Source organism: Salvelinus alpinus, chromosome 12 (genome assembly GCF_045679555.1).
Source record: "Salvelinus alpinus chromosome 12, SLU_Salpinus.1, whole genome shotgun sequence".
Lineage (NCBI taxonomy): Eukaryota > Metazoa > Chordata > Actinopteri > Salmoniformes > Salmonidae > Salvelinus > Salvelinus alpinus.
In genome coordinates this window covers 46,755,383-46,769,158 of record NC_092097.1, presented here as the reverse complement: position 1 = coordinate 46,769,158, position 13,776 = coordinate 46,755,383, and the positions used below count along the sequence as shown (strand labels likewise).

Below are 13,776 nucleotides of genomic sequence, written 5' to 3'. Positions count from 1 at the left end.
GCCAAAGCTTATTTTGGATATTTACAATATAAAAATGAGAATCAAAATTGTCAATGGGGCAACAGTAACAACAATAACCAAGTGTCAAAATAACCATACATTCAACAATAACAATAAGCATACAGTAGAGGACATGTGCAGGTTGATTGGTCTGTCAGACACTGTCCCTCAACTTATGGCAGCCTTCAATGTAGTGCGCTGCCAACCCACAGCTCTCTGTGACAAAAACCTACCACACAGACCATTACATAGGCCTTATCCCAGAATCCACTACCACACAGACCATTACATAGGCCTTATCCCAGAAGCCACTACCACACAGACCATTACATAGGCCTTATCCCAGAAGCCACTACCTCACAGACCATTACATAGGCCTTATCCCAGAAGCCACTAGCACACAGACCATTACATATGCCTTATCCCAGAAGCCACTACCACACAGACCATTACATAGGCCTTATCCCAGAAGCCACTAGCACACAGACCATTACATAGGCCTTATCCCAGAAGCCACTACCACACAGACCATTACATAGGCCTTATCCCAGAATCCACTACCACACAGACCATTACATAGGCCTTATCTCAGAAGCCACTACCACACAGACCATTACATAGGCCTTATCCCAGAAGCCACTACCACACAGACCATTACATAGACCTTATCTCAGAAGCCACTACCACACAGACCATTACATAGGCCTTATCCCAGAAGCCACTACCACACAGACCATTACATAGACCTTATCTCAGAAGCCACTACCACACAGACCATTACATAGGCCTTATCCCAGAAGCCACTACCACACAGACCATTACATAGGCCTTATCTCAGAAGCCACTACCACACAGACCATTACATAGGCCTTATCCCAGAAGCCACTACCACACAGACCATTACATAGGCCTTATCTCAGAAGCCACTACCACACAGACCATTACATAGGCCTTATCCCAGAAGCCACTACCAGTGGTGTAGTAGAGGGTGGAGTATATACAGGTTTATAGGTACAAATATTAAGCTAGAAATAACATAAATAAATGTACAGTAGTTCCACATGAGCAATTTTTGTCTTTACTTGGATTACATCGATACAGCAGTAAATATATATCTACTGTATGCGCTTGTGTACCTTGCTGGTACAGGATGATTACAGTTATTCCCTCATAGGTACTCTGGAGTAATGCCTATGTAATGTAAAGTGTGGTCAAAACCCCTTCTCCTCTGCATTGTCTGGATCTTACTCATGTCATTGAGCTAACCGTTTTGAAAATAAACATTTATCTGGATTGAGCAACTCAATATCTTATTGAGTGTACTTTTCCAGAAAGGTTCAATGAAAGGTTTGATGTGGTTTCTTCCAATTACTTCTCTTCTGATGACCTGTCAGAGAGTTCTTAACTTCTTAGCCCACAAACACCGGAGGAAACCTATCATTGGGAGCCCGTCTGCACGCTTCCTGGCACCTTTGGAGCCGACAGTCAATATCTAATGAAATTTGTCTGCACTTCACTATTTTGCACTGACCCAGCAAACCACCTACAGTATGTGGCCTATCTTTCATAGATCATGAGCTTACAGTTGAGCTTGTGTCAGCATGACAAACAGTTGACAGTTTAAAAAAAGACATTCAAAGAAATACACAGTATATTTTAAAAGAATGTTGTCAATAATCGTTCCACTCCTTTGATTTGGACTTTTTAAGGAATGTCATAGGCCAACACCGGTTGAGCATACCTTGTAGTATTCTACCCTCCATTCTCTTACGGGAGTCTATTGTTCTCAACTAGTTTACCTGGTTAAATAAAGGTGAAATATGTCACGGCCGTCAAATGAAGTAGACCAAAGTGCAGCGTTGTGAGCGTACGTTTTCCTTTTATTTTAAATGTCGCCAACAAAACAACAAACGAAGAAACAACCGTGAAGCTTACAGGGCTATAGTGCCACTAACAAAAGTCAACTACCCACACTGAAAGGAGGGAAAAAGGGCTACCTAAAAAGGGATTCCCAATCAGAGACAACGATAGACAGCTGTCCCTGATTGAGAACCATACCCAGCCAAAACATAGAAATAAAGAAACAGAAAACAAAGCATAGAATGCCCACCCCAAATCACACTCTGACCAAACCAAATAGAGACAATAAAAGGCTCTCTAAGGTCAGGCCGTGACAAAATAAAAAAACATTTCTTTTTTAAATAGCTGCTCTCAACACTGAAGCCAGCTGTAATTTGGTACATCTCAAGACTGAAGCCAGCTGTAATTTGGTACATCTCAAGACTGAAGCCAGCTGTAATTTGGTACAGAAGGGATGTAGTTATGAAGTGCTTACGGAAACAAAATGACCTATGTAGCCTACGTATGAGGAAGGTTAATATATAGAGTCATTACTCCTGCAAGAGCAGCTCTGTTTTGAGCAGATGCAAAGGTAGTCTACTAAGTAAAAAGGTTGACTACATTTAAAAAGAAAGGGAAGTATAAGTGCTAAAAGCCGAGAACAAACAGTCCTCCGAGTTTGTTCCTGGTGAGAGAAAAAGCAAGCATGAAGCTAAAGCACAGTGAGAACTGGGAACATACTCGGACCTCCGACCTGATGCTACACACAATGCATCCTGGGGAAACCCTGCCACCGCGACAAGGGCTAGACCTGAGGGAAGGGCGATGGAGATGGAGTGAGAGGGGGAAAATAGGAAAATAATATCCTCCACACTTGCAGCTGTAGAGAGCATTTCAAACTACAGAGCCAAACCAAGCTGTACTGTGTTGGCCCACCATACTGTAGTAGTTGAAACCCTACTGAAAAGGGCAAGGTGAAAATATCTAAGCCAGCACAGTTTGGTTTGGTTTGGCACGAGAGGATGAAACAGTTACAGGAGTCCTGTAAAAAAAAACATTCAATTTTATGTCAAATCATCAAATAAAATAAAATTTTATTGGTCACATACACATGTTTAGCAGATGTTATTGCGAGTGTAACAAAATGCTTGTGCTTCTAGTTCCAACAGTGCAGCAATATCTAACATGTAATCTAACAATTCCCCAACAACTACCTCATACACACTAATCTAATTTGATAAGTAAAGGAATGGATTAAGAATATCTACACAGAAATATATGGATGAGCGATGACAGAGCGGCATAGGCAAGATGCAATAGATGGTATAAAACACAGTATATACATGTAAGATGAGTAATGCAAGATATGTAAACATGATTAAAGTGGTATTATTAAAGTGACTAGTGATCCATTTATTAAAGTAGCTAATGATTTCAAGACTGTATGTAAGCAGCAGCCTATCTGTGTTAGTGATGGCTGTTTAACAGTCTGATGGCCTTGAGATAGAAGCTGTTTTTCAGTCTCTCGGTCCCAGCTTTGATGCACCTGTACTGACCTCGCCGTCTGGATGGTAACGGGGTGAACAGGCAGTGGCTCGGATGGTTGTTGTCCTTGATGATCTTTTTGGCCTTCCTGTGACTTCGGGTGCTGTAGGTATCCTAGAGGGCAGGTAGTTTGCCCCCGGTGATGCGTTGTGCAGACCGCATCACCCTCTGGAGAGCCTTGCGGTTGTGGGCGGTGCTTTTGCCGTACCAGGAGGTGATGCAGCCCAACAGGATGCTCTCAATTGTGCATCTGTAAAAGTTTGTGAGGGTTTTAGGTGACAAGCCAAATGCCTCCTGAGGTTGAAGAGGCGCTGTTGCGCCTTCTTCACCACACTGTCTGTGTGGGTGGACCATTTCAGTTTGTCTGTGATGTGTACGCAGAGAAACTTAAAACTTTCCACCTTCTCCACTGCTGTCCCTTCGATGTGGATAGGGGGGTGCTCCCTCTGCTGTTTCCTGATGTCCACGATCATCTCCTTTGTTTTGTTAACGTTGAGTGAGAGGTTGTTTTGCTGACACCACACCCCATGTGCCCTCACCTCCTCCTTGTAGGCTGTCTCGTCGTTGTTGGTAATCAGGCCTACTGCTGTTGTGTTGTCTGCAAACTTGATGATTGAGTTGGAGGCGTGCATGGCCACGCAGTCATGGGTGAACAGGGAGTACAGGAGAGGGCTGAGCACTCACCCTTGTGGGGCCCCAGTGTTGAGGATCATCGAAGTGGAGATGTTGTTTCCTACCTTTACCACCTGGGGGCGGCCCGTCAGGAAGTCCAGGACCCAATTGCACAGGGCGGGGTTTAGACCCAGGGCCTCTAGCTTAATGATGAGCTTGGAGGGTACTATGGTGTTGAATGCTGAGCTATACTCAATGAACAGCATTCTTACATAGGTATTCCTCTTGTCCAGATGGGTTAGGGCAGTGCAGTGTTATGGTGATTGCATCGCCTGTGGACCTATTGGAGCGGTAAGCAAATTGAAGTGGGTCTAGGGTGACAGGTAAGGTAGAGGTGATATGATCCTTGACTAGTCTCTCAAAGCACTTCATCATGACAGAAGTGAGTGCTACGGGGCGATAGCCATTTAGTTCAGCTACCTTTGCCTTCTTGGGTACAGGAACACTGGTGGCCATCTTGAAACATGTGGGGATAGCAGACTGGGATAGGGAGAGATTGAATATGTCTGTAAACACACCAGCCAGCTGGTCTGCGCATGCTCTGAGGACGTGGCTAGAGATGCCGTCTGGGCCGGCAGCCTTGCGAGGGTTAACACGTTTACATGTCTTACTCACGTCAGCCACGGAGAAGGAGAACCCACAGTCCTTGGTAGTGCGTTGCGTCAGTGGCACTGTATTATCCTCAAAGCGAGCAAAGAAGGTGTTTAGTTTGTCTGGAAGCAAGACGTCGGTGTCTGTGACGTGGCTGGTTTTCTTTTTGTAGTTCGTGATTGTCTGTAGACCCTGCCACATACGTCTTGTCTTTGAGCCTTTGAATTGCGACTCCAATTTGTCTCTATACTGACATTTCGCTTGTTTGATTGGATTGCGGAGGGAATAACTAAACTGTTTGTATTCGGCCATAATACTTGTCTCTTTTCCATGGTTAAATGCGTTGGTTCGCGCTTTCAGTTTTGCGCGTCTCAACGTCTCATGTCAAACATAACCTTTATAGCAGAGAGGTGGAAACTCAATGGGGGATGAAAAGGTAAGCACACTGCATGATAGACGGTATACCTATGCTCTTATAGAATGATAGAGATTCTATAGAATAACATACAGAGATTATATTACACTGAATTAAAACATTCTGCTATCCATAAAGCTGGATTGCATTCAATGAGTCTGTTGCCAACTACTGTATTGCTGGTGACAGAGGTGATGATGGAAGTCCACTGCTTAGCATTAAATTGATAGATAGCTTCCAAAATGGCACCTGTTCCCTTTATAGAGTATCACAGTATGGGTCATAATACCCATAAAACGTAGCGGTCAAACAGGGAAATGGTTCCAATCGTTTTTTTCCCATAAAAGTTTTCCCATATGGGATTTTATAAACACTTAAAATAAGGGCTGTGTTTCATGTAGGCCTTCCCCAGCCAGGCCTAATAAAGGCCCCTCTCACACTAAGACTGGACTTAATTTCCCAGCATCCTTTGCAAAACCTCAACCTTCCATATGCACCACCTCAGTGCTCTCTCCGTCTCACCTCTCTCGTCCCAGTGAGCTGACTCACGTTTGACTCAGATGTGCTCCGCTGGATTGGAATATTTGGCCTTTGTAATATCACAGTCGCGAAGCATATTCCTTTCACTGTGCTGCCTAAGGGAGAGTTGAGAAGTGGGGTTGTTAGAGGATTATCTTGAATGATGACTGTAAAGTGAAGGACCGACAGAAAGGATCAGTTTTACCTAATAGGTCATAATGAATAAAATTATATAGAAATGGAGAGACCTGATCTGAGATCAGCACTCATACATTGAGAAACTATGAATATGGGTCCAGGCTAAGATCAAGCCTCCCATTGTTCCAATATATCCTATCCTAGTGTCATCCAGCTGTGAATTTGTAGCTGTGTCCTCTCCCTGTATTTCTCTCTCTCAGTTTCTCTCCTATCCTCCCTCTCCAGAGACAGGGACCAGGCACAGGAAAAGGTGAGAGAAAGCCGATTTATAGAGATATTTGGTCCACCATTTTCCTCCCTTCTCCCACTGCTAAGCACCCAATGCAATCTACAACCCCCTACAACTCCCTACCACCCCCTATAACCCTGTATAACTCCCTATAACCCACTATAATCCCCAATAACCCCTACAACCCGCTATATACAGTGTTTAAGCAGCGAAATAGGGCAATAGCAGGTTCAGGATTCCACGAATTCCCCCATTTTGCAAATGCTGGGAAGTGTTTGTGTGTGGGTGCGAAATTATCCAAAAAATAACAACGCTAATACGCATCCATTTCCAAATCTCAGTCTCAAACCTGCACCGAAACTTTCTCAACAACAAGCCTGTCACCCAACTCTCACCTGAATTCACAGTCGGTGGCTACACACATTTAGAGCGCATTTATTTGCACAATGTATAATTAATTTGGAGGTTGTGCAATTAGAGATCAGTGAGTGGCTTCTGTGCGACAGAGCGCATATGTGAATTGGCGTGTGTGTGGCAGGTACGTTACACCTGAGCTGAGATAATCTGTTCCCTCTACTGCCTGTGTGTGCACGCATTTCTTTCTCAGACTAGAGAGAGTGAGTGCATGAACCGCATGGCACAGTGACAGAAATCCTGTTTCTGTCACAAAAGCTGAGTTAAAAGCCCAGTGCAGTCAAAATTCTGTTTATGCTGTGTTTTGTATTATACGGTAGTTTATGAAACTAACTGTAAAACTGTGAAAAAAATGTGTAAGTGTTATTTCCTGATTGTATCTTTAACCAACAGCTATCTACTCAGGATCTTCTAATCAGAAAGTTTGGCATGAGTGGAGTTTTGGCTTGCCTGGTGACATCACCAGGCGATATAAATTGTAATAGACCAATGGTAAAGAGAGTTCCAAACCTCTCTGGCAATAACGTCTCTCCCATTAGGCATCTCCCCTGCTTTGGTGCACTTCCCCTCCCAACTCAGATCAGTCCCAGACAGTACTAGCAAAATTATTGCCTGAGAAGCTATTTTTGTTTCTTTTTAAACAATTTAACTATTACAGTAATGTACATAATTATTACCCAGAAATGGCAGCATTCAGCCTTTAAATACAACCCTATAAACCAAGGCCAGAGATCCCAAACAAACAAACCTGCTGTCACAGTTATTCCTGTTTTTGTCAGAATTCTCTCAGTAAAAGAAACAACAACAAATAGAGCTATCAGGGCACAAGGCGAGACCCAAATGCAGACACAGGAGGCAGATGGTTGAGCTCCGATATTTATTACACCAAAAAGGGTAGGCAAAAGGCAGGTCGGGGACAGGCGAGAGTTCAGAAACCAGGTCAGAGTCTAAACAGTACCATGGGATAGGCAGGCTTGAGGTCAGGACAGGTAGTGTGGTCAGGCAGGCGGAGTCAGTGTCAGGACAGGCATGGGTCAAAACCAGGAGGGCTAGGAAAAAAAACTAGGAGCTAGGCGAAACGCTGGTTGACTTGGCAAAACAAGACAAACTGGCACAGACAGACAGGAAACACAGGGATAAATACACCAGGGACTAATGGGGAAACAGGAGACACCTGGAGGTGGGTGGAGACAATCACAAAGACAGGTGAAACAGATCAGGGCGTGACATCATTGATGCCAGGCAAATCACTGTTTTGTTTTACACATCCTTCACTGGGTTCCATTCAAAACTAGTCAAAAAATAAAATTATATTTTCTCTTTCAATTGTCTGATTCATTGTCGCCATATAGGCCTACACTAGTGTCATTGGCATTACACGTGTAATTATAAAATGATAAGAACCAAATTAACTTGAACAATATAAATACAAACTTTGATTGCAGATGTAATACTAGCATATTTTCACACATCTACACTATAACAATGTGTTCCATCCCGGATGTCACATGCCCCCCCCCCCCCCCCCCCTCTCTCTCTCGCTTTCACACAAACACACACACACACACACACACACAGTGTAGGCTGCAACAGGACACTCACGCGCCAACGAACAGTGTGGAAAGTAATGGACCCCTCAATGTTCGTGAGCAGAATGCATGAATTTGCGCCCATCCGTGGAAGTGACTACCCAAACGCCAATCTCTTACCGCATAGCAGCTGCATCCAGGCGCACGTCTTGTAGACAGTGGCAGTGTTGCAGAATAAGAAAAGGGTGAAGCAGGCAATACAACCCAAGATGAGCACCATGGACAGCAACACGAGGAAGGTGGCAGCTTTGAACGCGCTCGAGGGGATGCCGCTGAATTCGGCGAAGGTTCCTTGGCAAGTGAGCTCCCGGTTGGAGTTCCCAGTGCCCACGCAGTAGTGGAACAAGCCGAAATAGCCTGCGTGTGGGGTGTTCACGCTGTCCCCAATCCAGTAGGGCAGAATGAACACCACTACGTTAATAATGGCCAAACATATGGTGAATATAGCCCACAGAACCCCAATGGCCCGCGAATTCCGCATGTAGTTGTCATGGTAAATCTTGGAAGCTTCTTGCGAAGGCAGCATGTTCCCCCACCACTGGCGTTATCTCGTATTCCCCTCGTCTCTATCTCCCCCTATCTTCGTCAATGATTCCTCAGCAACTATTTTGATAATAACACTCCGTTGTCTCTGAAAGATGGAGACCAAACAAAAATCTTACACGAAAGAGTCTACACAAAGGTCAGCACTGTCTCTCCTGGTAGTCAATCAAAAGGTCCAGGTTTCTGAATGTTATATAGTCCAAATGGTTTCCAAATTAATCAATTCAAGACCTAAGCGTGATTAAACAGCGATGGGGAAAACCCTCTTAATGCGTAATAACACAGCAGAGTCGAACAAGCTCACATTGCAAAAATCAATGGTCAAGGAAAAAAGGGATCAGACGTGTTATTCGCAATTCACCACCACCGTCGGAGTGTGAAGAATGAAGCTATATCGACTCCCATTGGACCCAACGCTTCAAATGAGAGACAAGCACCGCTGTCGAGCCCCACTGATGAATCTTCCGCGAACTATTTAAGTTAGGTCAACTGGAGCATTCTTTACATCCGGAATAAGAGACCAATGCGTGTCCTTTGAAGAAAGAAGACGAGAAAAGATGGGCATTGGTCGTATCACTGTAAATACCAAGACCCCATGCTGGTGGTTTTCTGATGCTGTCTTCTGATTCTCACTCTCGCTCTCCCTTTTCCTCCACGTCTCTCCTTCGCGCGCGCACGCTCACCAAACAAACTGCTATAGTCTGCACAGAAAACTGTTGGAGAAACCTGGATTAGGTGCATGGAAGCAGTGGTGTAAAGTGCTTAAGTAAAAATACTTTAAAGTACTACTTAAGTTGCTTTTTTGGGTATCTGTTCCCTACTTTAATTTACTACTTGTATTTTTGACTACTTTTACTTATACCTCACTACATTCCCTAAGAAAATATTGTACTTTTTACTCCATACATTTTCCTTGACACCCAAAAGTACTCTTTGCATTTTGACTGTTTAGCAGGACAGGAAAACAGTCAAATTCACGCATTTATCAACCGAACATCCCTGGTCATTCCTACTCCTTCTTATCTGGCGGACTCACTAAACACACATGCTTCGTTGGTAAATTATGTCTGAATGTTGGAGTGTGCCCGTGGCTTTCCGTAAATTAAAAAAACAAGAAAAAGGTGCCATCTGGTTTGCTTAATATAAGGAATTTGAAACGATTTATACTTTTACTTTTGATACTTAAGTATATTTTAAACGAAATACTTTTATACTTTTACTCAAGTAGAATTTTACTAGTTGACTTTTGATTTTACTTGAGTCCTTTTCTATTAAGGTATCTTAACTTTTACTCAAGTATGGTTTTCCTGTCCTGTTAAGCATAAAAAATGTAACGAGTACTTTTGGGTTTCAGGGAAATGTACGGAGTAAAAAGTACATTATTTTATTTAGGAATGTAGTGAAGTAAAAGTTGTCAAAATTGAAATATTAAAGTTAAGTACAGATACCCCGAAAATCTACTTTAGTAGTGCTTTAAAGTATTTTTACCCAAGTACTTTTCACCACTGTTGAAAGGCAACCTAATGTTGATCAATTTCCTAATCACATTGCATCTTGAAACCTATAGCCTACAACTCATTCATTTTGTGTAACAAGTGTCTTCACACCAACTCTTGGTTTTCGCAATATTGCAATAGACAATACCATTTGGATTTAAAACGATCAACCAACATGAAAATAATTGCCCCCTAATTTAAGAATTTGCTGAACAGGAGTTGTTTTGTAGATAATAATTTATTGCAAGTGTAATGTTTTTTCTTTTTCAATATGAGTAGAATTAGTACTGCATGAATTAAATCAAGGTGATGGAATTTTATGTTGCAAATCATGACACATCTCAAGCAAAATGTGAGTGTGTTTCTGAGGGTAGGTTATAACCTATATACACGCATCTACAGTACCTGCAAATTCATATATTATTCAGGAGTTGTACTACTGAATGGTTGCATACAATTTCACAAAGCACGAATGGTGGATACTGTGTTGTAGTATGGGTTGCCTATAAATTACCCCACTGGCGGTGAAAACATAAGAGCACCATTTGAATAGAACAAGCAATATAAATCTCATTGAAACAATATCAGAATCAGAATCACCTTTATTCTCCAAGTACATTTACATTTACCAGGAATTTTACCTGGTGGAATGGCGCTGACGACAATAAACAAAATATATAGACAGAATATAGACAAAGGAATTTACACATAATGGTCATACAGTATATACAATGAGATTTTGTGTAGGCTCAATAAGCAATGACAGTAGCTCCAACATAGGCCTACACCAATGTAGCTTAATGTCTTAGCCTATTGCCCTACTCTGATAAAAAACAAAACATAACAAAAAAACATAAACTGCCTTTTAACATTACAATTATAAAGAAGTATACATTTTTGACACTGTTTGTTGACCATTAAATGAAGTATATACATGTATACAGGCTGTTGATTAGTTATTACGTCCTAAATTAAACGGTTCGTACATGCCCACCTTGTGTTTTATAATGTTGATAAACAAGAAAAAAAGATGACATCCTTTACAAACAGTTTATTAATGGTTAACAAACCATTTATTAGGCCTAATGGAAAAATTACAAATAGCCTAAAACTATTCCCCATTATAGTCTATGTGAAATGCGGCTATGAGGGGAAGTATAGGACGATAGGGCTATTTACATTGATGTAAACATATTTACCCATGATATTAACCTTGGTAGAGCATCCTACTGTAAGCTAAATAGCCTGTCACGCCTGCTCCCGCTCCACCTCTCTGGTGCTCGAGGGCGCCAGGCGGCCCATCATTACGCACACCTGTCACCAACATTACGCACATCAGCGCTTCGTGGGACTCACCTGGACTCTATTACAGTGTCTTGCAAAAGTATTCATCCCCCTTGGCGTTTTTCCAATTTTGTTGCATTACAACCTGTAATTTACATTTCTTTTTATTTGGATTTCATGTAATGGACATACACAAAGTGAAGTGTTTTTTTTATTTTTTAATACTTGTTTAAAAAAATATATATATGGAAAAGTGGTGCGTGCACATGTATTCACCCCCTTTGATATGAAGCCCCTAAATAAGAACTGGTGCAACCAATTACCTTCAGAAGTCACATAATTAGTTAAATAAAGTCCACCTGTGTGCAATCTAAGTGTCACATGATCTGTCACATGATCTCAGTATATATACACCTGCATTATATACACCTCAGTATATATACACCTGTGTCTGCATTAATGTCGTTTTGTTCCCACTGTCCAGACGCTGTCCTTGTTTTGTTTCATGTCCGTCATTTATTAAATATTCACTCCATGTACTTGCTTCTCGTTTCCCAGCGTCCATCCTCACAGGAAACAGCTCGTGAAGAAAAATCTTATTTCAAGAACTGGGAGCTCTTTAAATTTGAAGTGGCCAAATACCTTCGACAATCTGGTAGTAATCTGGCTAAAACCAGAAGAGCTGAGGAGGAAAAGGTGATGGTTAGGATAACTTCCCTTTCTCAGAGGTCCGCAGCCAGCCTCTTGGGGGAAGAGAACGAGGAACTGATTGAGTTACATAATTAACTGGATAATATATATAGATGAAATAAACTGGATAATATCTATAGATTAAATAAACTGGATAATATCTATAGATTAAATCAACTGGATAATATCTATAGATTAAATCAACTGGATAATATCTATAGATTAAATAAACTGGATAATATATATAGATTAAAAGCAGAAGGAGCCTTTATTAGATCTAGGAAAAAATGGCTTGATGAGGGAGAACAGAATTCATCCTATTTCTTTAGACTTGAGAAATGTCACTCTACAAATAACACTATCCATAAATTAAACATTGATGGTGTTATTACAGATGACCAAAAATGAATGGCTAACTACTGTAGCAATTTTTACAGGAAATTGTATAGCTCTACGTACTGTCAGGAATCCACAGATATGTTTTTAGACTCACTGAATAATGTTCACTCTATCAGTGATATAGAATCTAAACAGTGTGATGAACCCATCATAGTTGAAGAGATTAGTGAGTCTATCAAACATCTAAAGAACAATAAATCCCCAGGCATTAATGGAATTCCGACAGAATTTTACAAGTTATTTAATGAACAAGTCTCTAAAAACACTTTAACAACAATCTTCACCCTCTTACAATGACTCAGGGGTTAATAACACTGATACCTAAGCCTAAAAAAAAGTGCTGCTCATCGATAAGTGGCGTCCAATTTATTAGCCTTACTACTTGAAAAAGAATTAAAGACGTCCTGGATGCAATCATTGATGAAACACAGTCTGGCTTTATGAGGAACAGACATATTTCTAACAATATCAGACTAGTATTAGACATACTTGACTACTCAGACATAATAACCGAGGATAGCTTCATATTATTTTTTTATTTTTTATAAAGCATCAGTTCCTCTTCCACTCCCTTGAGAAATTTGGCTTTGGGGATTTTTTCTGTAAGGCTATTAAGACTCTCTATACGAATGGTAACAGCTCTATCAAACTGAAACATGGCACCTCACCTAGATTTGAGTTAATAAGGATCTAACCCTTTTTTTCAATTCTCACCTAAAATGACATACTCAAATCTAACTGCCTGTAGTTCAGGACCTGAAGCAAGGACATGCATATTCTTGATACTATTTGAAAGGAAACACTTTGAAGTTTGTGGAAATGTGAAATTAATGTAGGAGAATATAACACATTAGATCTGGTAAAAGATAATACAAAGAAAAAAACATGCGTTTAAAAAAAAATGTATACTGTACCATTATCTTTGAAATGCAAGAGAAAGACCATAACGTATTATTCCAGCCCAGGCACAATTTAGATTTTGGCCACTAGATGGCAGCAGTGTATGTGCAACGTTTTAGACTGATCGAATGAACCATTGTATATCTGTTCAAAATGTTGGATCAGGACTGCCCGGATGTGCCTAATTGGTTTATTAATACATTTTCAAGTTCATAATTGTGCACTCTCCTCAAACAATAGCATGGTATTATTTCACTGTAATAGCTACTGTAAATTGGACAGTGCAGTTAGATTACAAGAATTTAACCTTTCTGCCCATATCAGATATGTCTATGTCCTGGGATTTTTTTGTTGTTACTTACAACCTCATGCTAATCATATTAGCCTACGTTAGCTCAACTGTCCCGCGGGGGGGACATCGATCCCATAGAGGTAAAGAGAGGAATTAGGCAA

At 41.2% G+C, this 13,776-nt stretch overlaps 1 protein-coding gene across 3 annotated transcripts in view; it reads right to left on the bottom strand.

Moving 5' to 3' along the window:
* LOC139536253 (LHFPL tetraspan subfamily member 4 protein-like) overlaps positions 1 to 9,218 on the bottom strand; it is a 45,934-nt gene extending 36,716 nt beyond the window's left edge. For all 3 annotated transcript variants that reach the window (XM_071336616.1, XM_071336617.1, XM_071336615.1), the window contains exon 1: positions 8,132 to 9,218. In XM_071336616.1, the coding sequence (XP_071192717.1) occupies positions 8,132 to 8,537 (406 nt within the window). In that variant the 5' untranslated portion in view covers positions 8,538 to 9,218. The remainder of the gene's footprint in view (positions 1 to 8,131) is intronic.
* Between the last annotated feature and the right edge of the window lie 4,558 nt (positions 9,219 to 13,776).